General features: G+C 40.0%; 4 protein-coding genes across 11 annotated transcripts in view; 3 read left to right on the forward strand and 1 right to left on the reverse strand.

The window, feature by feature from the left end:
• Positions 1–8,036, forward strand: part of RXFP1 (relaxin family peptide receptor 1) — a 41,319-nt gene extending 33,283 nt beyond the window's left edge. For all 4 annotated transcript variants that reach the window (XM_060147511.1, XM_060147512.1, XM_060147510.1 and 1 more), the window contains 4 exons: positions 1,119–1,348; positions 3,432–3,842; positions 4,541–4,759; positions 7,735–8,036. In XM_060147511.1, coding sequence (XP_060003494.1) covers positions 1,119–1,348; positions 3,432–3,842; positions 4,541–4,759; positions 7,735–8,036 — 1,162 coding nt within the window. The remainder of the gene's footprint in view (positions 1–1,118; positions 1,349–3,431; positions 3,843–4,540; positions 4,760–7,734) is intronic.
• Positions 8,037–12,999: 4,963 nt separating this feature from the next.
• On the reverse strand, positions 13,000–16,546 carry C4H4orf46 (chromosome 4 C4orf46 homolog). Of its 2 annotated transcripts, XM_060147530.1 has the most exons (4): positions 16,123–16,546; positions 15,496–15,548; positions 14,576–14,738; positions 13,000–13,677 (listed from the first exon to the last, which is right to left on the reverse strand). In XM_060147530.1, the coding sequence occupies exons 1-3, from the start codon at positions 16,300–16,302 to the stop codon at positions 14,723–14,725; spliced, it is 249 nt and encodes an 82-aa protein (XP_060003513.1). In that variant the 5' UTR covers positions 16,303–16,546; the 3' UTR covers positions 13,000–13,677; positions 14,576–14,722. The 2 variants fall into 2 exon arrangements, with proteins under 2 accessions (XP_060003513.1, XP_060003512.1); XM_060147529.1 differs by lacking the exon at positions 14,576–14,738.
• A 265-nt stretch (positions 16,547–16,811) lies between these two features.
• ETFDH (electron transfer flavoprotein dehydrogenase) overlaps positions 16,812–26,116 on the forward strand; it is a 34,357-nt gene continuing 25,052 nt past the window's right edge. For 3 of the 4 annotated variants that reach the window (XM_060147504.1, XM_060147506.1, XM_060147505.1), the window contains exon 1: positions 16,812–16,969. In XM_060147504.1, the coding sequence (XP_060003487.1) occupies positions 16,936–16,969 (34 nt within the window). In that variant the 5' untranslated portion in view covers positions 16,812–16,935. Of the gene's footprint in view, positions 16,970–23,396; positions 23,540–26,116 lie in introns of all 4 variants that reach the window. The other variant, XM_060147508.1, reaches the window with a different exon arrangement.
• LOC132519162 (protein Hikeshi-like) lies at positions 24,809–25,425 on the forward strand. The gene has a single exon (XM_060147082.1). It carries the CDS (start codon positions 24,809–24,811, stop codon positions 25,364–25,366), a length of 558 nt encoding a protein of 185 aa, XP_060003065.1. The 3' UTR covers positions 25,367–25,425.

Raw genomic sequence — 26,116 nt, forward strand, 5'->3', positions numbered from 1 at the left:
ACTAGGAGTTTTTTCCCCATAATTCCTCAGAGAGCATGCCTATAAAAGTTTCCTTGGTTGCACACAACATAAAACACTCTGACTAAATTAAGCAAAGCAGAGTTTATCGGAAGAAAATGGTGTAGGTCACAAAACCCAAGAAACAAGGAGCAGAACCGAATTGAGCAGAAACCACGGCAGATCCTGGGATCCAGGCAGCAAGAGTTAAACAACAGGACAATATACTGTAATTGTCAAGTTTTTATCTTGTATTTTACTACAACTCCTTATACTATAAAGATCACTTATATTTTTTGCCAGAGTACACCCCTTTAGGGGCAGAAAGATCTAATTTAAATCCTAATTTCTGCATTTATTAGAAAATTTCCTAGGAGATAATTTGCCTCCATTGAAGAGTCATCTTCTTGTATGATGATACTGACATCAACCTCATGGAGCTGATCTGAGAAGTTATTCTTGATACTTGGGAGATGCTCAATAAACGGTGCTGGTGTTGGTGGTAGCACAGTAGTAATTACTGATTATCCCGGTGGTGTTTTATTAACAAGGGAGGTCTCTCTACTGATGAAAGAATTCACTCAACACACATTTATCGAACACCCTATTATGTACCAAACTCTGGTGTGAGGATAAGCATGTTGTTAGCAAGTAGCTACAGATCACACAAATGCTATACTAGAAAAGCCATAGAAACACAGAGGACAAATTCTCTTCCCCTGGGTTTGAAAAAGGAAAATCAGTTGCAGCAACCATAGGAGTTATGTAACGGTGGATTTATTAACACATGCACTAAACACTGAAAACCCAGTAACAAGTTTCCTTGGGTGGATTGTCCCGATCACATGCTAACATTTGATTTATATTCTAAGACATGTCTAACACTTGTATGTTTATTACGCCTTTTTGCGGCTCTCACCCACACGTTCTTTTAAAAACCAAGTTAATGAGAATTAAACTTAAGGTTAAATCTTCAGTATCCCTAACGTTTTACATTCATTCCTCTGAGTCTCATATTAAGACGTTTTCTTTCTACTGAGAGAATGTAGAAAATAGCTATGAATGTAGAGTGACACTGACTTCAGTTTAAAATCTTCTTTTCCCTTCTCTCTGCACGTCAGCTATTTTAAGAAGTTCCAGTACTGTGGCTATGCACCCCATGTTCGCAGCTGTAAACCAAACACTGATGGAATCTCATCTTTAGAGGATCTCCTGGCGAGCATTATTCAGAGAGTATTCGTCTGGGTTGTGTCTGCAGTTACATGCTTTGGAAACATCTTTGTCATCTGTATGCGACCTTATATCAGATCTGAGAACAAGCTGCATGCCATGTCGATCATTTCCCTCTGCTGTGAGTATCTCCTGGCTGAAGAGGAATAACAGTTTCAAAATATATGAAAGCGTTGCTATTAGACAATAAGTAACGAGAGCGGTAGAATTACGAGATTTTTAAAATTTCTCCCCTTTGCTTATATGTTGTTTTCACGTTCGCTACAATGAAAATAAAATTACTTTAGCGATAAGAAAGAAAATAAGTTTTTAAAATAAGAAAACTCAGTCACCTTACACAGATTAATGAAGGGCTCATTCATTAATTTTTTTCTCATAAAGAAGCTTTTGTTCATTTGCTTTCTTCTCTGAAGGAAGAAGAAAGCGAATTTAATATTATTAAATAATTTATTTAAAATTATGATATTATAAATAATATCTTCATTATTTAATAAAATAATATTTTATCAAAGCATGTACAATCTTTTATTATAATCAAATTGGACCCTTTCATGGTTCCAGAGCTGTGTTTATTTCTTGTTTGAATGTCCAGTTCATGGATGCTGACTTCAAACGTCGTTTTTCTGGTCTCTGAGCTTCTACATTCTTTTCCATTCATAATTTGAAATATTTAAATAAGAAAGTGGTTTAGGTAGTATTAAATTTTTTAAGTTTTTGAAACGTGATTGCAAGGTATTATGTTAAAGGAGGAATACAAAAATAAATTAATTAAATAAAAGCAAGAAACCAGTCCTCAGGGTGTTTATAATCTTGGTCAAGTGGCCTATAATTTACCCATCCTACCTCAAGCAGGAATCAATCTATACGATGTTCTCCTTCTTTACAAGTGCCGTGCCATGTCTTACCCTCGCCCTCACTCAAAGGATAATGTCGAACTGTCTTTTCATTGCAAGCTACCCAAGAAGCAGAACTCAGAAATGGTTTACTACTTTGTATTGTTAGCTACACAATTTTGAGTTTGCTCAATTTCCCTGATAAAGGCTAGAATATAACCTCGGTGTTTAAAGATTAGGGCCAGCCTTACGATGTATAACGTGATGTGACTTCAGGAACGTTGTATAGAATGCTTGCGCAGTCAAAAAAAAATCTCACCTACTCTCTGATATGTAACATTTGCTTAAAAAACAAATACACCAAGAAGTGTATCACATTAACAGCTGATGTGGGGGATGGAGGAGTCTGAAAGAGACAGAGAAAGACGGGAAGAAAGAATCAGAACAGTTTTGCTTCGACCACCCCTGGGTGACTCATTGAAGCCCCTCAGAATTATACTGACTACAGAGCACTTCATAATTATTCACATCTTCAAAATGACAGACCTCAAAATTCATAGTCATTACTCTGTCATAGCAACTTCTGGATTACTTTCTCTGGGATTTTGAATGACTTAAGTTTCTTAAGCTGGGAGAACTTCCATGGAAGAGATGAACCAAATTATAGCTTCCCAATCTTGTCCCTAATTGAATGCTCATGCATTTTACTCATTTACTCAGCACTGCTAGGTGACGGGACTAGAACAGAGAGCAAAACAGACAAGATCCCTGCTCTTACAGACTGTGTGTTAGACGAAAACAGAGGAATGATTACATAATTGGCTGCAGAGGATGCTCTAAGAGTGCTTAGCAGGAAGAGTTGATGAAGTGCTCCTTACCCATAAATGAACTCTTAGAATAAAACTTCCCTCCCCCGCCCCCAAGATACAAGGAACTTGGCTATTTGGGGCTAATATTAAAAATATTTCTGGGGCTTCCCTGGTGGCGCAGTGGTTAAGAATCTGCCTGCCAATGCAGGGGACACGGGTTCAAGCCCTGATCCGGGAAGATCCCACATGCCGCAGAGCAACCAGGCCCGTGCACCACAACTGCTGAGCCTGTGTTCTAGGGCCCGCGAGCCACAAGTGCTGAAGCCCATGCGCCTAGAGCCCGTGCTCCGCTACATCACGGGCCACCGCGATGAGAAGCCCGTGCACCGCAACGAAGAGGGGCCCCCGCTCGCCGCAACTAGAGAAAGCCCACGCGCAGCAACGAAGACCCAAAGCAGCCAAAAACAAATAGATAAATAAATTTTTAAAAAATTCTGCTTAATGATAACTCCACCTTACCTATTTATTTCTCTAAATTTGTGAAATTCACTGATCCCTGTAGGTGCCGACTGCCTGATGGGAATCTATTTGTTTGTGATCGGAGCCTTTGACCTGAAGTTTCGAGGAGAATACAACAAGCACGCGCAGCTGTGGATGGAGAGCATTCACTGCCAGCTTCTGGGGTCCCTGGCCATTCTGTCCACAGAAGTATCAGTGTTACTTTTAACATTCCTGACAGTGGAAAAATATATCTGCATTGTATATCCTTTCAGATGTTTAAGACCTGGAAAAGGCAGAACCATTACAGTTTTGATTCTCATTTGGATTATCGGTTTTATCGTGGCTTTCATTCCACTGAGCAATAAAGAATTTTTCAAAAACTACTACGGCACCAATGGGGTATGCTTCCCTCTTCATTCAGAAGATACAGAAAGTACTGGAGCCCAGATTTATTCAGTGGCAATTTTTCTCGGTAAGAAACTCTCTATTAGAAGCCCTTTCATTCAAATGCTAGAATAAATCACAATCTGAACCTCATTATGCCTTTTAATATTTACAATTTTCTATTTCAGATCTTCTAACCAGAAAGGACATTGAGGGTGGATTGTATCAGAATCCCCTAAAGGGATTATTTTTTCTAAATTACCAGCTCATCATATTAATTCTTATATGATACACTTGAATAAAAGACAAGATGCTAAACACTTGCATTTCATGCAATCACCCTAATAATACTAAGCAAAACATATTTTAACTCTTTGCCTTTATAATATGAACAAATTCAAAGTAGCCACACAAGTCTTTGGCTTGGGAGCAGACAACCAAGTATGTCCTCTTGTGAAAAATATTCTCAAAATATCACAAAGTAACTGAATTACCAAAAAAATTAACACAAGACAGATTAATTTAATAAGCCCAAGATAGTCATTGAATCACTATAATCTAATTTTAATATGCCATTTTAAAAATAAACAGTTCATCATGCTTATAGCTTCAACAATATTTAGAATTTTTTAATTAATGATTTTTGTGCCTTAGTAATTCTTACAAAGAACAAAAAACACATTGTGGTCTTTGTATCTTCTCCTTTACAATAACAGCTCAGGGTATGTTTGCTTGTTCTGAAAGAATGTGCTTATTCATTAATCATCATCTCTGTGTTCTTCATAGGTATTAACTTAGCAGCATTTATCATCATCGTTTTCTCATATGGAAGCATGTTTTACAGCATCCATCGAAGTGCCATAACAGCAACCGAAGTACGGAATCAAGTTAGGAAAGAGATGATCCTTGCCAAACGTTTTTTCTTTATTGTTTTTACCGATGCATTATGCTGGATACCCATCTTTATACTGAAATTCCTGTCATTGCTTCAGGTAGAAATACCAGGTATGAATTTTTTCTTCCTGTAAAGAAATTAAAAATCTGTCCATTAGTATTTGCCTTATAGAGTTAGGTGATTCTATGTTGGATGCATATACATTTATAATTGTTATATCCTTTTCTTGCATTGATCCCTTGATCATTATGTAGTGTCAGTCTTTGTCTCTTGTAACAGTCTTCCATTTAAAGTCTATTTTGTCTGATATGAGTATTGCTACTCTGGCTTTCTTTTGATTTCCATTTGCATGGAATACCTTGCAAAATAGTGCATCAGGAAGAAATATGCAATACTCAGGTATTCCTGAGGTATTCTTCAGGAAATATGAGTTCATTTTGTTTGGGACTTTATGTGCTTCCTGGATCAGATGCTTCCTTCTTCAGGTTAAATTAAATAATTTTCAGCCATTATTTAATCAAATACATTTTTTGCCCCCTTCCTCTCTCTTTTCTCCTTCTGGGAACCCTATAATGCAAATGTTAGTACACCTGACGCTGTCTCTGAGGTCCTTTAAACTATCCTCATTTTTTTTTTAATTATTTTTTTCTTTTTGCTATTCTGATTGAGTGATTTACACTATTCTGTCTTCCAGGTTGCTAAGGATTCTTCTGTTTCATTCTTCTGTATCACTTACTCTGCTGTTGATACCCTCTAGTGTATTTTTCATTTCAGTTATTGTATTCTTCGGCTCTGATTGGCTCTTTTACATTTTCTGTTTCTTTGTTACAGTTGTGTGCTCCTCTAGTCCTTTCCCAAGGCGGGTAAACATTTTTATGACCATTGCTTTAAATTCTTTGTTAGGTAACTTACTTATCTCCATTTCTTTTGGTTTTTCTCCTGGGGTTTTATCTTGCTCTTTAATTTGGAAAATAGTCCTCTGTCACCTCATTTTGTTTGACTTTCTCTGTTTGTCTCTGTGAAATTAGGCAAAACAGTTGCCTATCCTGAGCTTGATTTGTGTCCTTATGTGGGAGCACCCCTATGTGGTCTGCACATGCCCAGTGGCTTTGGTGGGAGAGCTGAATCTGAAACAAAAGGGGCAAGGGTTTTCCTGGGGCATGTCAGGCCCGTCGCCTTGGTGGGGGTTTGGGGGTTGGAGACGAAGGGGCTACAGTTAGAGCCCCACGTGAGCCAGGGCTTCTCCTGGGCCACTGGCAGCTGCTGCCTTGAGGGCTGGGGGGCTGGAGCCAGAGCATGGCGGGGGCTACAGCTTCTCCTGGTGCAAGCTGGAGGCTGCCATGTGTTCAATTTTTTCCACAAATGCCAAAAAACATAGTGACTATGGGAACAAAGGAACAAAGATTCCAATAAATTATACTCACTGTGTTGAAATTCTGATAATCCCATGCTTAAGATGACCAGAAAGGAACACAGGTCAAAATGATTATCAAATAATTACTTCATTTTTTTTTTTAGAACATAAGAAATTTTTCTTCCTGAAATACATAGCAATTTAGGGAACATTACCCCAGAGTGTGAGAGACGACAGAAGAGGCACTCTTGATATTTAAAAATAGGGCGCATCACATTCATTAGGATGGCTGTTCTCAAAAACAGAAAATAACAAGTACCGGCAAGGATGTGGAGAAATTGGAACCCTTGTGCTGGTAGGAATGTAAAATGGCACAGCTGCTGTAGAAAACAGTATGGTGGTTCCTCAAAAACGTAAACATAGGATTACCATGTGACTCAGCAATTCTACTCCTGAGTATATACCCAAAAGAATTGAAAGCAGGGAATCAAACAGACATTCATACACCCATGTTCATGACAGCATCATTCACAGTAGCCAAAATGTGGGAGCGAAACAACCCAAGGGTCCATCAATGGACGGAGGCTTAAAGCAAATGAGTTATATACACACAATGGATTATTATTCAGCCTTTAAAGGGAGGGAATTCTGATACATGCTGCAACATGGATAGATTTTGAAAACATTATGCTACTGAAGTAAGACAGTCACAAAAGGACAGATTCTGTAGGATTCCACTTATATGAGGTAATTAGTGTAGTCAGAGTCACAGAGATGAAAAGTTTGTGAATGGCGTTGTCAGGATTAGGGGGAGGAGGGGGGAGGGGGGAGGGAGTAGTGTTTAAAGGTACAGAGTTTCAGTGTGGGAAGATGAAAAAGTTTTGGAAATGGATGGTGGTACAACAACGTGAATGTAGTTAATGCCACTGAACTGTACACTTAAAAATGGTTAAAATGGAAAAGTTTATGTTATGTATATTTTACCACAATAAAAAAATGTATAAAATCCTGTTAACTGTATGTATACTGCAATATATATTCATACTTTAAAAATTTATAAACATACAACTTTAATTTTGCTTTAGCCCATGGTTGGTGGTGATAGTGCCTTACATTTTATAAGTAAAAGAGGGAAGAGAGCATAAATTAAATTATAATAAAAATCTGAGTATTAGGTAGTTGCATATATACTGCAGTAATTTTAAGATAAGGTTAGCCAAAGATGTTTTCACTGAAATAAATATCTAGTCAAAAGCCTAAAACTGCATACGTGTTTTTCAAACCAAATAAATATCAGAAAAGAAATCTATTAAAGCTAAGTCTATATATTCTGAGAAATATTACATGTACTATCTAATAATTAAAACACTTGAAAAGGTATGATTCAAATACTAAACAATATTGTTTTTCCTAAGATGGAATCCTATCTGAGTAATATATAATCACTTGGTAAAACACATTTCTACCCAATAGAATACTTTTGTTGATGTATTCGAGAAAAGCTACTTAGCAAAAAAAGCTGGTTTTTGATAGTGTTAGCACCTCCCTCAAACACTGGCGTCCTGGAAACACATACAGACTTGGTATTTAATTATATGACATCAAGGGGAAAAAAAATAAGACTCAAAAGTCAGTGTGGGGGGCTGGGGGGTTAGGGGAAACAAGGACACGGTGTCTCCATACCTTGTAAACATCTATAAACACTCAAGGAATTTCATTTTTCTCTTCCAGGTACCATAACGTCTTGGGTAGTGATTTTTATTCTGCCTATCAACAGTGCTTTGAACCCAATTCTCTATACTCTGACCACAAGACCGTTCAAAGAAATGATCCATCAGTTTTGGTATAACTACAGACAGAGAAGATCTCTTGACAGCAAAGGAAGTCAGAAGACATACGCTCCATCGTTCATCTGGGTAGAAATGTGGCCCTTGCAGGAGGTGCCCTCTGAGCTAATGCAGCCAGCTCTTTTCACAGACCCCTGCGAATTATCACTCATTTCTCAATCAACTAGACTCAATTCCTATTCATAACCGACTGAAACCTATTTCTACACAGAGAATATTGTGGGATGCTTTATGATGGATTTATTAGTATAAAATAAATGCCACAAAATAATTTATAATAACGGCTAAAATAAATTAGCTTACATGGACATGAGGCTATTTGGGAAAAAATCAAAATGACTGATGCCCATGTAAAGGGAAATAAATTATATTGATAATGTGTATAAACTGGTACATATTTTGGATAGGAAACTAAGAGAAATCTACTTCAAGGTTCATTCATTCTTTTACCATGCATTTATTGAGTACCCACTGTGTGCATGGCACTGCAGTAAATTCCTGGGTGTAGACAGTATAGAATCTTTTCAATTTGCAATGTTAAGTTGTATTTAACTACAAGAATATAAAAAGTCCATCTGCAGCTCCTAGTTTAAGGTAGAGCTTTGTCTGTCTTGCTTACCAGCAAAAGTGAGAATCACAGACACTCTTAAATAAAGGTTTACGGTTTTGGAATAATCAGTATACTAGCATCAGAAAAAACGTCTGATTATTAGCAAAGTACAGATATTTTGTTTTAAGAACTCATCTTACCTCTCTTCAAGTATGTATACTTGAGAGCCAATAAACATATTTATTACTATGAAAAAAGAGCTCTGATATTAACTCAAAACAGCACCTCTCTGTCACTTCCTTCCCAGTTGTCTTTTTGCTTTAAATGAGCACCATTATATGAGATCATAAAAAGAGAATAAAAGTATGGCAAAGGAATGAGTCAGAGAAGCTAGAACAAGGATAGACATTTAGATCAGTGGAACAGAAGTGAGAGTCCAGAAATAAAACCCTCATATTTAATAGTCAGTTGATGTTCAACAAAGATGCCAAGACAATCAAATGGGGAAAGAACAGTTTTTTCAACAAATGGTGCTGGGACAACTGGATATCCATATGCAAAATAATGAATTTGGACCCCTACCTCGCACCGTATACAAAAGTTTACTCAAAACGAATTGACGACATAAATATGACATGAATGACTTAGAAGAAAATATGTGGGAAATCTTCCAAACCCTGGATTTGGCGACGGATTCTTAGATATGACAACAAAAGCATGAGCAACAAAAGGAAAAAAAATGGATAAACTGGGCTTCATCTAAATTAAAACCTTTTGTGCATCAACAAACATTATTAAAAGAAGTGAAAAGACAATCTTCAGAATGAAAGAAGTTTCATTCATATATCTGAGAAGGGTTTAATGTCCAGAATATATAAAGAACTCTTATAACTCAACAAAAAAGACAAGCAACCCAATTTATTAAATGGGCAAAGGACTTGAATAGACTTTTCTCCAAAGAAGATTCATAAATGGCCAATAAGCATGTTCAATATCACTAATCATTAGGAAAATACAAATTAAACTATAATGAGATAACACTGCACGTACTAGGAGGGCTATAATTTAGAAAAACAAAAACAAAAACAGAAAATAACAAGTATTGGCAAGGACGTGGATATTGAAAACCTTTCTACATTGCTGGTCAGAATGTAAAATGATGCAGTCACTGTAGAAAACAGTTTGGTGATTCCTCAAAAGCTTATCATAGGGCTTCCCTGGTGGTGCAGTGCTTGACAGTCCGCCTGCCAATGCAGGGTACATGGGTTCGTGCCCCGGTCTGGGAAGATCCCACATGCTGCGGAGCGGCTGGGCCCGTGAGCCATGGCCGCTGAGCCTGCGCGTCCGGAGCCTGTGCTCCGCAACGGGAGAGGCCACAACAGTGAGAGGCCCACGTACCAAAAAAAAAAAAAAAAAAGCTTATCATAGTATTCCCATATGATATAGCAATTTCATTCTTGGGTATAAACCCAGAAGAAAACAGGACTCAGATCCTTGTATTCAGATACTCATCATAGCATTATTCACAGCAGCCAAAAGATGGAAACAACCCAAGTGCCCGTGAACTGATGAACAGATAAACAAAATGTGGTGTATACATATGATGGAATATTATTCAGCCATAAAAGGAATAAATTCTGACACATGTTATAACACGATGAACGCGAATAAACCAGGCACAAAAAGTTCAAATGACTGTATGATTCCATTTACATGATATATCTAGAATAAGCAGATTCATAGAAACAAAGTAGATCAGAGGTTACTGAGGTGGGAGGGTTGGGGAGATGATGCCTGAGAAGTACAGAGTATCTTCTTGGGCAAAAAGAAGTTCTAAAATTGATTGTAGTGGTAGATAAACAACTCTGCGGTTATATGAAAAGCCACTGAATTGTACACTTTAGATGCGTGAATTTTATGGTATGTAAATTATATCTCAATAAAGCAGTTAAGGGAAAAGAAAAAAAGGGCCATAATGCACTGATTCAGGACCTGAACTTCAGGGGGAAAAGATCCGCATGTTTTACTCTATAGGACACTTTTACTCTATAGAGAAAGTCATCAGGGGATGAATTTACCTTCTGTTCATGTGGTCGGCAAGTTCATCAGATACTTTTTAGCTCTGAGCTATTGAAATTTTTTGCTTTCATAATTTGAAAACATTACACAGGAATAAAATGTTTTCAGGTAGTTTTAAATACCCCCCAAATGTCTGAAACATGAAAATACTGGAATCAAAAACATAACAAATTTATTGAATAATTATATAGATTTCTTTTGAAAATAAACTACCCGAACTTTAATTCTGTTAAAAATATGCCTTGTCTGAGTCATTTCTGTTCTTACACGGAATGATACCAATGTTTTCCACATGAAGAATGTGGTAGGCTTTCAACAAATGTGTATATATATGTTTACATATATAAAGAGATTTATTATAAGGAATTGGCTCATGTGATTATGGAGGCTGGCAAGTCCAAAAACCTGCAGAGCCAATGTCCTAGTTCAAGTCCAAAGGCCAGAAGCTCTGTAGAACCAGGAAAAGCTAATGTCTCAGTTCACAGGTCATCAGGCAGGAAGAGCTATGTTTCCAAGGCCTTCGACTGATTGAATGAGGCCCACCCAGATTATGAAGGGCAATCTGTTTTACTCAGGCTACCAATTTGTTAATCTCATCCAAAAATGCCCTCACACAAGCACCCAGAATGTTTGGCCAAAATATATGGGTACCCTGTGGTCCAGCCAAGTTGACACATAAACCATCGCATGGGAAGAGTAAATAAAATCACAACCTTGAATATTAATAGGTCTAACCAAAAGCTAGGTAGCTAGGTATGTTATAGACAAGCATATTAGTTTTGGTGTCAGAGGCCCTCAGGCAAATTATTTCATCTCAGCCTGTTTTCTATTCTGTAGATAGGAATAATATCACTTTCCTCAGAGAGCTAATATGGTTACATGAAATAATGTCTATAAAGCTCCCAGCATACTGTCTGATGCATATTTCATACTAGGAACTTTTGAAACTAAATACACTATTTTAATGCTAAAAACTCCATCTTATTGACTTCAGCCTCTTGAGGCTTTTAAAAGTTTACAGTCAGAATAATAAATTGTTTGAGGTTTGTATAGAGCTGGCAATGAGCTACTAAGTTTAAATTTTTTTCTGAAGTCTTTAAGAAATGTTTATGCTCTGAGCTCTTCCCCAATCTCTCCCATGAAGCAGAGCAAAAAGAAATATAAAACGGGATTATTTTCTTTAAAAACCACTCTTGAAAATAAGATGAACTTCTCTGTGGACCCTACTGGGCAACAGAAACTATAAGCAGAGCGGAGCTGCAGGCCTGTGAGCTCCAACATTAGCAGCTATAAGTTTGGTAGAGGAATTAACTAAAGTGTCCATAGACGGCTCAGTGCCTGAAATCAGGGTTAGCCCAAGCTGATGGCAATTAAATAAAATTAGAAATCAACTAACATGCTTTTTCTAACTTAAAAAAAATATACCTGGGGGAGGCAGGGAGAGGAACTCACACAAAAACCAAAGTAGTACAGATCACACTTATGATACAGCCAAAACAGGGGAAGTTACAGGGAATCTTAGCTTGAGATCAAGCAAATAGATCAAAAGAATAGAGAGCTCAGACTGAGGCATTTATATGGCAATCGAATGACATGTAGCATTTGAAACATGGTATTTGGAGGAACACCTATACACATACAAAACAAGACCCGAAAATGAAACCATAAGCAAAAAGAAATTCAGGTGGATTAAACACCTAAACATTCAAAACAAACTTTTTTAACTTTTGGAAAGACATATAGGAGAGCATCTTTATGACATTTCCTAGACAAGACCCAGAAAACACTATTATGAAAGATTGGTGAGATCAAATTAAAATGAAAAACATTTATTCAAGGAGACTCTATAATCAAATATAAAAATAAACCACAGACTACAAAAGATGGTTGAAACATACATAATGGATCATTAGTTAGTATTCAAAATATGTAATACCTACAAATCCATAAGGGAAACACAAAACATAACAGAAAAATGGACAAAAGGTATGGTCTGGGAAATCACACTGCATTTCCTCAACAGGCTGGTACTTACACAAGTCAGCACTATTCAACATGGGAGACTCTACAGGGCCATGGGTTTCAGGAGAGAGAAGACCACTGGGGCCCTCTGGAGGCTGGTTACTACATACACAAAATAGTAGTGTTTTTTTTTTTTAAACTGAAGTATAGTTGATTTACAGTATTAGTTTCAGGACAGTACTTTGCAGTGTTATGAAAACGTGTATACGTATTAAAAATACAAGAACGCAAACTAGAATATGCACCACCTCTAGGACAGTGGTTATCTCTGGGGAGAGAAGAAGGGGATGGGATCAAAGAGGTAACAAAACAAGCTTCAAATGCATCTAACATTTACATACATGCATAGATCTGAAGAAAACATACCAACTGCTAATTCAGTAAATCCACACGGTGAGAATACATGGGTGTTCTTCAAATCATTCACCTTTCCTGTTAGGTTTGAAATATTTCAGTAAAAAGTTTTAAAATAATGAACCCAAAAAAATGGAAATAACATTTGGTTTGAACAAAAGTTTATTTTTGTACATTTTGAAAATTGCAATTTTCATGACACATAAGAAAAACAGTTTTCTAATATCAAAACAAGCATCTCTTTGGTATAGGAACACACCATATGTGTTATCCTTAACTTCAAAAAATTAATCAAGAACCACGACCTAATATGCTAAACAAAACTATCCTTTGCCCATCCATGTGTCCCCTTTCACAGGCCCATTGTGGGGCTTGGGAATATAGTTCTGTACATACCTCCTTACCTACAAAGAAGTAAGATACTGTATCGGAGGCATCCAGAAGTTACACAGCAAGAGAATTAGTTGGTTCAATCACTGACATATACGACACAAACCCACCAAAAAAGAGAAAGAGAGAGAGAGAGGGAGCGCAACGTAAGATACGAGACAAGTGAAATAGAACACTGTCATGAAGATCGAATAATAGGAAAATAATTGCACCATTTAAATTTGATGCATTTTTAAAAAGTAACTTGTTTAGGGCTTCCCTGGTGGTTCAGTGGTTAAGAGTCCGCCTGCCGATGCAGGCAATGCGGGTTCGTGCCCCGGTCTGGGAGGATCCCACATGCCGCGGAGCGGCTGGGCCCGTGAGCTACGGCCGCTGAGCCTGCGCGTCCGGAGCCTGTGCTCCGCAATGGGAGAGGCCACGACAGTGAGAGGCCTGCGTACCGCAAAAAAAAAAAAAAAAAAAGTAACTTGTTTAGAATTATTATATTTAGAATTTAGAATTATTACTTGCCAAGCTCCAAAATAATACAGAGCCACAATTTTGATAAGGCACTTTAAAGAGAGCAAACATATAACAACATCAAATATGAGAAATATCCATAAAAGCAGTTAACCTTAGGAAAAAAAATAGGCATTCTTTCAAGACAGGTTTCAGTAAACGCTTTTTTGGAAAGCATCATAGAAGCGTGAAAAATATTTATCATATATTATAAAAAGCTGTCAACAGTTAAAGTTCAAAATCCTGTTTAAAAAAAAAAGATAACATTTTCCTTCAGGTCAATGAGGTTCTGACTCAAATATCTTTTCGAGAAACAACTATAATCTTTATGCTAAAAATAGGAAGAAAAAACAGATTTTATTTATGTTGTCAACTCTTATTCATCAAACATTTAGTGACTGTTGTGTAACAGACTTCTAGCTGCTGGACATATATAAGTAATAAGACACAATCATTGGTTCTAGGGAACTTAGCCTAATGGAGCTGAATCTAACATTGGTCCATATAATAAAGCTCGACTTCAAACTCTGCAATTTTTGGTATCTTCTTGCAAACTGAAGAGAATAATGGTCCACCTGCTACTGGTAGCACTGTGGCATTATTAATATTATCTACTGATTAAATTAACTTCCATAGAAGAATCTTTGAAAGTTTAGAGAACAGAAAATGTTTAAAGATAAACGGGCAGCATCAAAAATAACATCATATTCTGTTTTCACAAAATGAAGAAAACCAAGAAAAATTTCATCTTCTGTATACAGAACCGCTGGTGGTTATCCTATCCACACGGTACATGTGCACACATCATAAATGAGGTGGTATGGATTATTACAGTCAAATCAGTTGTCAGGCTTCAAGGAATCATAGCCTTCTTTCAAGAGGTCCCGCCATGTTTTAAGGAAACGTGCATTTTCTGTACATTTGAAGGCAAGCTCTTCCACTTGAGCTGATACTGCAGATGCAGCTTCAAGAAGTTTGGTTAATGAAAATGCTGCCTGAAATTATAAAAAAAAAAAAAAGTCAAAGAATAGAAGCTTTTTTTTTTTAAAATTCTCTCCACGTCTTATAAACCAACCTGAAAATAACTTAGAACCTCGAATCCAATGCCCAAGTTATTTTCTTTCAAAGTAAAAAAATCTACAAACTAAAACATCAGCTCTTGGAACTGATCAGCTCGTGGAACCTAAGAAATTTTCTTTTTTTTTTTTTTTTTTAAATTTAGTTGCTTCTTTGCTTGCACCGGGTCTTAGTTGCAGCAGGCAGGCTCGTCCCTGGGGCACGCGGGCTCACTAGCTGTCCGGCGCCGGCTCTACAGCGCGCGGCTCAGATGCCCAGGTGGCACGCGGGATCTTAGTCCCCAGACCAGGGCTCGGGCCCGCCTCCGCTGCGTTGCAAGGCGGATTCTTAACCACTGGACCACCCGGGAAGTCCCAGAAGTTCTTCTATATGAAGCTTTGAGGAAGTATGTCTGCGAGAAAGATAATCCATGACGGATGAGACATGAGCAGTCAGCATTTTTTTTCGTTGAAAATACACTAGAGTCTCATTTAGCTCAACAAGACGCCTTGGGCCCGTTGACACCAAGTACCAGAAGTATCTGAAGGTCTTCTTATGACACAGCTCTTACTGATACGTGGGTACCAAGGGCCGTGCTCCACTGTCTTTACCTGTGAACGCGGCAGACCGTGAAAACGTACAGACCAAAGAACAGACCCTCAAGTTACACATCCGCACTGCATTCTACGCACTCACTCGGAACCAGCCTGCTCAGCAGAGACAAACTGCTGCAGCACTCTCGCCATCTTCTAGAACAACAAATACCGACTAAGCAACGAGACATTAACGGAGTTCACTCCGCAGTTTGTGATCTGCACGGGAGGGTCTCCCAGTTAAGACACACCCTACACTTGACCTTAAATCCTGAAACCGGGACCCCTCGGGGAGGAGGGGTTTGGAAATTGGAGGTTCAACAGAAGCGTCCAGACCCGGCGTCCCAGCAGACACCCCGGGGAGGGGTCTCTGCCCCGTTAGTGGAAGCCGTCTGGACCACCGGGCGGGGAGTGACCCGTCCTGACTGGGTCCGCCCGTACAGATAATCGCCTTGTCAGCGGGCTCTGGGCAGGCGGCCAACCGGGACGGGGGCGCCTTAAGTCCCGGCAGAGGGATCACGGCCTGGCCCTCAGCCCCGCAGACGAGGTGGGGCGGGCGATGCGAACTGCGCGGTTTCGGGTTACAGCGCCGGACTGGAACCCGGCAGCCGAGCACGAAGAACCCCCGGCGCGGGCGCGGCGCGGGCGCGGCGCGGGAGGGATGCCCGGGACTCCCGACGCGAATCCTGAACACGGGCGGGACCGGCCCGGACCCGCCGGCCGTACTCACGTCTCCGATCTGCAGCTCCACCTCCTCCAGCGGGTCCACCGGCCGGCCGCTGTTCCTGTTCGGAACCGTCCGGTCCAAACCCCCCGGGGTGCCGGGGGAAGATGCTGAAGACGCGCCTGAAGACGAGGCAGAGGAGGGCAGCGGCTGCGGGGAAAGCCGCAGCTCCTCCGGGTCCGCCATGGAGAGGGCTGGGGGTGGGACGGCACCTCGGCGGCCAAACTAATACCAACCGACTTTCAACCGCTCGCGCCTAAATCCCAGCTGGCCCGCCTCCTCGCCGCTCTCGGCCCTGGGCCGCGTAGCCCTGTCACTTTCTCGGGACAGCCAATCAGGTGCCAGTGAGTGCGCCTCGGGCAGCTCTGCGCTCCCGGAGCAGAAGACAACACCTCCCAGGGTGCCGTGCGCGCCGCTCCGCCCCACCTTCTTGGCACTGCGCGCGCGAAGCGCCCTGGGATTGGTGGTCTCGGCCCCCCAGAGCTCCGGCGGCCTCCGTGCGCCCCGGTGAGAGGCCGCGCCCCGGTGAGAGGCCGCGCCGCCTGCAGCCGCGGGCAGCGCCGGGACTTGGAGTCTCTTCCCTTGCCCCCTCAGTCCGTGACCCGGAAGCACTGCCTTCGTCGCGTCTCGCGCGGCGTCTGTGCACAGCAAGAGGGAGGCGGGAGCGCCATGAAGGCGGAGCAGTCGCTGAGGAGGGAGGCGGAGTCTCCGCGCGTGCAGGCGGGCGATGGCGCCCCCGGTGGCCTAGAGGTCACGCGTCCGGGCGAGCCGAGCGCGAGCTCCTCCCGCGGCGTCAGCCAGCGTACGACTGCAGTGAACATGCAGGTGCCGCTGGCCAGGCTGGCCTGCCCGGGTGAGCGGGGTCTGGGCGCGCGGGTGAGGGGAGCGAGGTCGCGGGGCAGCCCGGGCCCGCGTCGTTGGGTGGAACCAAGGCAGAGGTCGCGCGGTCAGCGCCCGGCGGACCCTGGATTCCTCCCCGGCTTCCTCCCCGGCTCGTCCAGCTGCAGAGTTGACAACTAACTAGGCCAGAGGTCACGGGCGGAGGAAACTTGTCAGCACGGCGCCGCCGCGGAATCTCCCCGAGCGCCTGTGCTGAGCCCCCTCCCGAAGCCCAGGCGTAGTCTGTTGCCGAGTTGGAAATGGGTAAACTAACATTTGCACAGCATTTCCCCTTGGTCTTCAGCTGGCTGGCGTCTTGGCAGTCGTCCTACTCCTTTCTTAAGAATTTGAACCGTTCTGCCACCAGCAGTAACTTTCAAATGCTGCCCAAGTGACCAGAGTGGATCTGGGGCCAGGAATTTTTCTGCGTTGCCTGAAATTAACTCTAGGGCTTGTCGTGTCATGGTTGCCCCTAGAACCGTCAGGATGACTTGGTAAAATACTTCATTACCCGCCCCCCCTTTCACTTAAGAAAAAAAAGTAGAATGATGCAGCGGGATGGGTTTGGTTTTGTTTTGTTTTACTTAAAAACAAAAGAACGGTTAAAAAGTCAAAAAAAAAAGTTTACTCCAGGATGTTGAATTCTCCCACAACGAACTTAGTTTTTATCTTTAGTTTCTTTAAATTAATTTGTGGTTATAGAATAAACAGGTGTACCTATTGCAAAGTCAACGAATTTCATGAAATTAGAATTGTCAGATTCGGCCATCGTAGATTAAATAGTTAGGATTTCATTTAAAGTTTCTATACCTCGTGCGTGTATTACTACACCTAACGGGTATGTACTGTTGACTGAAAAAAAAAATGCACAACCTAAAGATTGCGAATTACGTTTTATTCGCAGACACACTGAGCACTTAAGCCCAGGAGACAGCCTCTTCAGATAGCTCTGAGGGACTCTTCTGAAGAGGTCAGGGAGAAGCCAAGATGCAGAGGAGTTTTTGTAAAAACAAACAAACACAAGCAAAAAAAAAAAAAAAAAAGCCAGGTAGTTGGAACATGAAAAGATTACTGCTCATTAGTGAAAACCAGATATCTCAAGTTAATGAATTCAGCATTTTGCCCGTATGGGAAGATGCAAGAGTCTGGCCTCATTGAACTCATTCCTTTGATGTGCACCTTTGCTCTCTGGGGCCAGTGTCCTGCTTCTCTCCATCCTGAATGCCCCAGGGTGCACAGCTGGGACAGCTGCAGTGGCAGAGTGCTTGATGGCTCTACATCCTTTGTTTACTGAGATGGCAGGTGACATTCTTTGTCCACAGTGCCTCCTCTTACTCATAAATTTGACCAATGTTTGGGAGTCATTTCATGACCAGTTTTTGTCCCATGGCGCTAGGAGGGCTCATTCCTAGATCAGGCGAAGATTCTGTTGAGAGACCACCCAATGGGTTATTTTGGGGATTGGGCCCTGTTGGTAATCTAAAATTCTCTGCAGCGCCTATCTTACTAGTTGATGACGATCCAGGAGCTGTTTTCCCTTGTTACTTCTTCCCATATCTAAAGTTGCACTGTTACAATTATTCTAGAGTTATGTATGTGATCAACTGTCTTAAGACATCATTGATTTTGTTGGAGGCCTGGTTACACATTGGGTAATGCAAGAGAAAGCAATCTTATAAAATAGACAGGATATAAATAATACAGCTAATAACATTAGTAAGGTCAGAGTGCAGCAGAGAGAGGGCCAAGTCATAAGTAATTTGAAACTAACAAGAGAGCAAATTAAAACAATGATTAGTATAACTAGTTGTAATCTGGTCGAAATAAGCCATCAAGTCCCCAGGGGAGCCAGCTGGAGAAGCCAAATTCTGGAGGGATCAGGTAGAGAGAAAAAGAAATGTTTCATCTTTGTTTACAAAGGTATACTTAATCAACTTGGGGTAAGTGTAAGAGGAAAGGTTTTCCAGCTCAGTGGTATGATCTAAAAGTTGTCAGAAACTTGTATTTGTCAAATAGTCCTTTTTGTAAATCTTCTTGAAGATCTTCATTATATAAAAGCATCAGAGTAAAACAATGATTGCCTAAAAACGACAAAAGACTTAATATGGCATGGTTAAAGATCTGATCACAGTGCAATTGACAAGAAACTTGGATATTTCTGTGACAAACAACATTTTAAGATAATAAATAGAATTATGACTGATAGCATTATACCAGGACATGTCAGACTTTTAGGAATTCTTTACAAATTTTGGAATATCTATATGAATGACATCTAACCTTAGAAGGTATTATCACCACTTACTTGACAGTGTTTCCCATGTACGTTAACATAAATAAACTTAGTTTAATATCTCTCTTCGAGATATCTCAGGATTCCTTTGAAACATCTCAGAGTTAGCTGGGGGTCAGAAGAACTTTAGTTAGAATTTTTGATTTGGGAAGTTTGTCAAAAGTATCAAAAAGGTTTCAAAACACTTGGTCAAATAGGATCATAGGTCGCTGTGAAACAACACTTAATTCACTTAACGAAAGTGACAAAATACTTCAAAAGCAAAAACAGATCACTTAGAGTCAGGGAAACTCAATCTCTTATCAAAAGCAGTGAAAACTTTGTTCTCTTAACAGAGAGAGGAACCAAGTCCATTCCTACATCAGCCTATTTTTAATAACAAAATCCATTTACCTAATTAAATTTAATCTAATCCCAGCCTGACCATGTCCAGAACTCCTTTTCAGGGCTCCCTTTCTGCAAACCTTCCACAACTTTCTGTGTTCATATTAGTTCCTTAATTTTTTTTAAGGAATTTTTTAAGGAGAAGTAAATGTCTGTAGGACAAAATCACCCTTCTTTTTCCAACAAATTCATTTCTATTCTTCGTATCTTCTTTTGCTGAGAACATACATCCTACTTTCCTAGCCCACTGAAATGTTTCCCTTGATATTTTTAGTAGCTTTGATTACATATTACAGTTTTAACCCTTAAAAACCTTAATCTTTAGCAAAAACTGAAAAGGAGCAAGTGATTATGAACTGTTTGTTCACAAACAGCATTTCCTGATTTGAATATTCTAAAACCTCTAGAAACATACATCTTCTCATAGCATAATTTCTTTCCTCAGTGTGGTACAAGACATGTGTCCAATAAACCCAAACATCTTTAGTTTCCCTCTCGTAAGGAGACAAAAGTAGGTAGATTTAGACCTGTTTAGCAATTAACGTTCCAGTATTTTATCTTATTTGAAATAACCTGGATATTCAATAAATTCCCATCATTTTTAACTTGTCAAAACTCAAATTACCAAAAAATCTGAAGAAACTATTTTAAGATAGACATACCCGAAACATAATTATTCCTGAAGAGTTCACCTGAAAACTCTTATCTCATTTACCTTTATTTTGTAACTTATGAAAATCGTACTATTTAATTTTTTTTGTTGTTGACAAACTGTTACAAATAACATGAACTTACGACCTTCATTAAACCTAGGTACAATAAAAGTAAGACATGTCTGTACTGACTAAACCAACAAGCTTAAGATAGCTTTAATATCAGATACTAATTTAATATTGAATATTTCCTAGATCATGTGAACCCAAAATTCACTCTGGCCAGTTTCTTTTATATTTAGAAATATTTAGTTTGTAAGTGCTTATTTTAAGTCAATTAAATAGAGCTCTTTTATAAGTTTAATTTTGATAATATTTTCCAGAGTTTGAGACATCTCATATGTAATGTACACCCAGACATATAAACAGACAAAACTAGAGATCGCATAGCTTCACTCTAAAAGCTTAGTTATGAATCAGGTATTACCATATAAACTCACTAGTGTATAAGTAACAGTTGGAATAAGTTAAATTTGTTTGCTCAGATGACCAAGGCTTCACTATTTGTGGAAAAGAAAGATTTGTATCTGTCCTTGATAAACCCTTAAGGAGGCTATGAATTAGATTTTGGGTGAGGAAACCTTTCTAACAGTTTGAGTTTAAAAAGGCCTTTTTTCCCTTTTTTTCCCCTTGGTTTCAGGTTTTACCTGTTTGAGCTAATTAGTCTCAGTCTCTGGTCTTTGTGGGCTGTATTTACATTTCTGATTTGTAGAGATTTGAAAGGTACATCTGCTCCTAATTCTCCAAAGAACTGATCTGCCACCTAAATGATATTAAAATATTGATTTGCCCAACTATACTTACTTTATTTGCTTTTGTATCAGAGAGATTTCCAACTAAACTGAAAATCAAGAGTTCCATGTTCTAGAACTTTAGGATTTAATTTATCATGACTCCAAAGCTTGCATAAGGCATTAACAACGGCCCTCTTTTTGAGTGCACAGGGTAGACCCAGAGCAAAATGTCTATTATTATTTTTATTGACCCCTGAATATTAGTTCCCATTTTTTACCTCATATTGTATGGGCTCAGGTAACCCTATTGGTTTCATTTCATATGTTTAATAGTTCATGAGGGCCACATTCATATGCCCTGTCTTATAATACCAAGTAGAGGAAGCCCAGTGAAACATGTCTATCTCACAATAAATATCCCACAAGCCCAGTGAAACATGTCTATCCCAGTGAAACATGTCTATCCCACAATTTCAGCAAAAGAAATGTAAACATCTTATATAAAGCCTATTTAAATATACCAATTTTTATAAACTTTCATCTCAATTCTGTCAACTTTTATACCTTTAACTTTGGTTCCCATTAGGACCCAATCAACAAGCTTTGGTCATACAAGGAGTCCTAGAAGCTTTCTTTCATTCCCCAACCATTTTATCTATTTTGTTTAAAAGGCTCTGGGGTCCCTAGCGAGGGGTTGAACCAAGAGACTCAGGCCCTTTTGTCAGTCTTTTCATTTGATTAGTTGGCCTGTTGCCCCAAGTAACTGTTGGTCAGGTATCTAAATGTAATTTTCTTCCAGCCTTTTAAATATATATGTTTTTTAAACTGGGTAGAGTGGACTTGTTTGGGACCCTTTAATGTTGGGAACCAATAGGGGGTCCCTTTGGCCCATCATCCATAGGTAGTGTTACATCAAAACCTTTTGTTTTAATCCCACTAACATCCATTTTATTTATCCCATTTATTAATAACCATCTGTAGATTTCTTTATTTGGGGGTACTAGTCTCTAAAATTTCCACCTTGTCAGGAAGAAGTCTCTAGACTTTTCCCTTCATTTTTTTTAACTTCCATGTTAAACTAATTAACATTAATTAGCCTAATGCTTTTATTAGCATCTGTAAGACCCATTGAGGGGAAGCAGAGACCACAAATAAGTCTTCCCAAACTGTTTTTTTCTTTGTTTGTTTTAAAGGAGTTCTTAGGTTAATCATTATATATGTCTTTTTCCACCTTCTAATTTGTTTTTTTCATGGGTGCCAATAAAACAACTGCTCACTATGAGAGCGCTCTAAAATTTTACCAGTTTAGAAGTATCTCCAATTTACAGGATCCATCATCTGGCCCTTAATGAGGTATATCTTAATAGTGGCTCAAACCAATAAAATGCAAGAGGCTTCCCAATAAGAGAGCGTGGAGGGTGCCGACTAAACAAGATCCAGAAGGTTTAATCCCAAAAATAGTCTAAGAAAGTAAAGGCCTTCGTTGAACAGGCTGACACAATGAAGGTTAAGATGGCAAAAAAAGTGCCTGAGAGTTGGCACAGACAGAAGACTGCTCGGAATCCCAGTCTGTTCGATTGGCTGACAGATGTACACCGTATGTTACCTTCCAGATGGCAGAGACCAAGTTTAAAAACACACACAGCACCGAAGATCAGGTAGAACATTTACATCTCAAAGACACAGGAAGGGAAATGCAAGCTCCCCCTAGAAGGACTTTTGTTACTTTAAGGTCAGAATTCTGAAAAGGTGTCTTATCAAGCCGGTTTTCTCTAACTTAACTGTGTGCACAATAAAAAAGCCCCATCTTTGTCATTTTTGAGGCAAGATTTCCTTTAATTCCCAATTAAGTAAGTACTTGTAAGTGTAAGGTTTGTACATACATAAACCTGGCTGGAGTCTTAGTTGGAGGCAAAGATTTTAGGCCAGCCTCTCACCTCATCACCCAGTCCAGAACCCCCAGTGTCTTTTAGCCAGGCCCCCCACCCCCAGTATCTTTCAGCTTGGGAGCCAGGTGCCTGTTACACACCACCACATAAAACTCTGGATCATCAACCAATAATCTGGAGCTCTGAGAACCAGGGGAGACTCACCCAGATTCGTCTGGAGTCTCTCAGGAGGTAGGTGGACAGAAGAGGCCTCTGCTGGTACCAAGGCTCCTGTTCCTCAGAGAGTTCAGGTGAAGGAGAGAAGTCAGCTCTAGGTCCTTTAGTGGTCGCCACACTGTCACCTGGGGGATAAAAGAACACAATGTAAAAGTTGAGAATTATGTTTTAGTCAACAGGCATTCTGAGGACTACAGCCCGGGAGACAACCTCTGAGACGGCTCTGAGGGACTGCTCCAGAGACATAAGGGAAGAGCCAGGATCTGGAGAGTTTTTGCAACAATAACAACCAAAACAAAAAACAAAAAAAAACAGGTAGTTGGAACATCAAAAGATTACTGCTAATTAGAGAAAACTAAAAATCTCAAGTTAATGAATTTAGTGCTTTTCCCTGTATGGGAAGATGCAAGAGTCTGGGCTCATTGAAATTATTCCTTTGATGTGCACCTATACCATCTAGGGCCAGTATCCTGCTTTTCTCCATCCTGAATCCCCTCAGGGTGCACTCTTGGGGGCAGCTGCAGTGGCTGAGGGCTTCATGGCCTCAACATCCTTTGTTTACTGAGATGACAGGCGACATTCTTCGTCCACAGTTTGCTTTATGTTTTTTGGAATATCAAAGTAAATTGGACACTATCTGCCCTACTCTTAATTTAGTTGAAATCATTCTTGGGTCAAGTGCTATCCAAATTCCACCCAAATTACCATTTCTATTTTCATTGGGTATTTAAATCATTGCCATTTCATAGCCTGGTGTTAGCACTACTGGCATCAGAGATGGACATAGAATTGCCATCTGTGATTTTGTATGGTGATGTTATGAGTTCACTGGACTTTTTGACCTCACTTCTCTACCACAATTCAGCCGGTGTGTCTAAGTGTTTAAATCTCAAAAATAAAAAAGACAGTTATGTTTATATCAGTTTTTGGTCATATAGATGTTTTAAATTTTTAGTTAAGTGATCTTATGAGTTTTGAGATTTTTTTGCCACACTTAGACAAAGCTTTCCAAATCAAAGTTTCTTTAAAAAAAATTACAGTTGTTTTCCCCATAATCTTTTTCGTGTGTGACTGTAAATGTTCTTTTTTAAGCAAGAGTTTTATTGAGATACAAGTCACACACCATACAATCACGTCATCTGAAGGATATGACTCAGTGGTGTTTAGTATATTCACAGAGTTGAGCAACCGTCACCACAGTGTGTCTTAGAACGTTGCCATCCTCCCAGAAAGAAAGCTCATACTCATTAACCATCACTCCCCAGCCCCTCCAGCCCTAGGTAACAACTGTCCATCCACTAATGGACATTTGGGTCGTTTCCACTGTGGGGCTGCTGTGAATAACGTACCTATGAACATTCATGTACAAGTTTTTGTGCAGACATATGTTCTCTTTTATCTTAAGTATATACCTGAGGAAGGAGAGGTCAGAGGTCACGGGGGCAGGAGGCATTTCTGCCGTTGGCCTAGTTGCTGTGTAGCAGAGGGGTAGGCATCCGCCGCCACTTCTGGAAGGTTCTTGGGCTCGACTAGGGCAGTAGCGCCAGGACTTCGGGTCTCTGCTGGCTGAGTGGAGCCGCCACCATGTTTGGCCGCTTGGTGGCGGGGAGGCTGGTGCAGACAGCTGCACAGCAAGTGGCAGAGGATAAATTTGTTGCTGACTTGCCTGATTATGAAAATATCAACCGTGCTGTGGTTTTTATGCTGGGAACAGTCCCATTTCCTGAGGGAATGGGAGGATCTGTCTACTTCTCCTGTCCTGATTCAAATGGAATGCCAGTACGGCAACTCCTAGGATTTGCCGTGAGTGGGAAACCGAGTGCCATCTTCAAAACTTCAGGTCTTAAACCTGGAGGAGGAAGCCAGCACCCTTCTGGGGCCATGAATAGTGTCCGGACTCCATCTGTTGCTCACGTTGGAAGTTCAGTGGAATTATTGGACAGTCTGGCTCAGCAGACTCCTGTAGGTAATGCTGCTGTGTCTTCAGTTGACTCATTTACTCAGTTCCCACAAAAGATGTTGGACAGCTCCTACAGTTTTGCTTCATTTGATGTCTCTCAGGCCCAGATGACATCAAGTCCATCTGAAATGTTCATTCCGACAAATGTGGTTCTGAAATGGTATGAAAACTTTCAAAGATGACTAGCACAGAACCCTCTCTTTTGGAAAACATAATCTGAATAAATTAATTTTTAATGGAAAAGAAAGTATATACCTATGACTGAGTTATATGGAAACTGTATGTTTAACATTCTGAGGAACTGCCAGACTGTTTCCCGAAGTGGCTGCGCCATTTTACTCCCCCGCCCCCAGCAGTGCACGAGGGTTCCAATTTCTGCACATCCTCTCCAGCACTTGTTATGTCTTATTGATTATAGCCGTCTTAGTGGATATAAAGTGGCATCGTGTTGTGGTTTTGATTTGTATTTCTCTGATGATTAATGATATTGAGCATCTTTTCATGTGCTTATTGGACATTTGTTTATCTCCTTTGGAGAAACATCTATTCAGATTCTTTGTGTGTTTTTAATTGGGTTGTTTGTCTTTTTGTTATTAGAAATTAGTTCTTTATATATGTCAGATACAAATCCCTTATCAGATATATGATGTGCGGATATTTTCTCCCCTTCCATGGGTTATCTTTTCCCTTTCTTGTTGGTATCTTTTAAAAACAAAAAGTTATCATTTTTATGAAGGACAGTGTATCTGTTTTCTCTTTTGTTGCTTGTGCTTTTGGTGTCATAGCTAAGAAACCATTGCCTAATCCAAGGTCACAAATATTTACACCCTTTTTTTTTTTTTGAGATAGCACTGAGGAGTTCCCATACACCCTTCACCCAGCTTAACTTCATATCCGTAGAACAATTGGTAAGAAACTAACATTGGTGCAGT

The sequence above is a fragment of the Lagenorhynchus albirostris genome, chromosome 4, assembly GCF_949774975.1.
Source record: "Lagenorhynchus albirostris chromosome 4, mLagAlb1.1, whole genome shotgun sequence".
NCBI classification, from domain to species: Eukaryota; Metazoa; Chordata; class Mammalia; order Artiodactyla; family Delphinidae; genus Lagenorhynchus; species Lagenorhynchus albirostris.

Excerpts from the sequence above, each read along its gene's own strand:
- LOC132519162 (XM_060147082.1), top strand. The coding sequence starts at position 24,809 with ATGTTTGGCCGCTTGGTGGCGGGGAGGCTGGTGCAGACAGCTGCACAG.
- C4H4orf46 (XM_060147529.1), bottom strand. The coding sequence starts at position 16,302 with ATGGCGGACCCGGAGGAGCTGCGGCTTTCCCCGCAGCCGCTGCCCTCC. Across the intron at positions 15,549-16,122 it reads TGGAGCTGCAGATCGGAGAC|AAGATGGCGAGAGTGCTGCA; the intron begins GTGAGTACGGCC and ends TTGTTGTTCTAG. Across the intron at positions 13,678-15,495 it reads GCTGAGCAGGCTGGTTCCGA|GCCTCTCACTGTCGTGGCCT; the intron begins GTGAGTGCGTAG and ends TGCGGTACGCAG.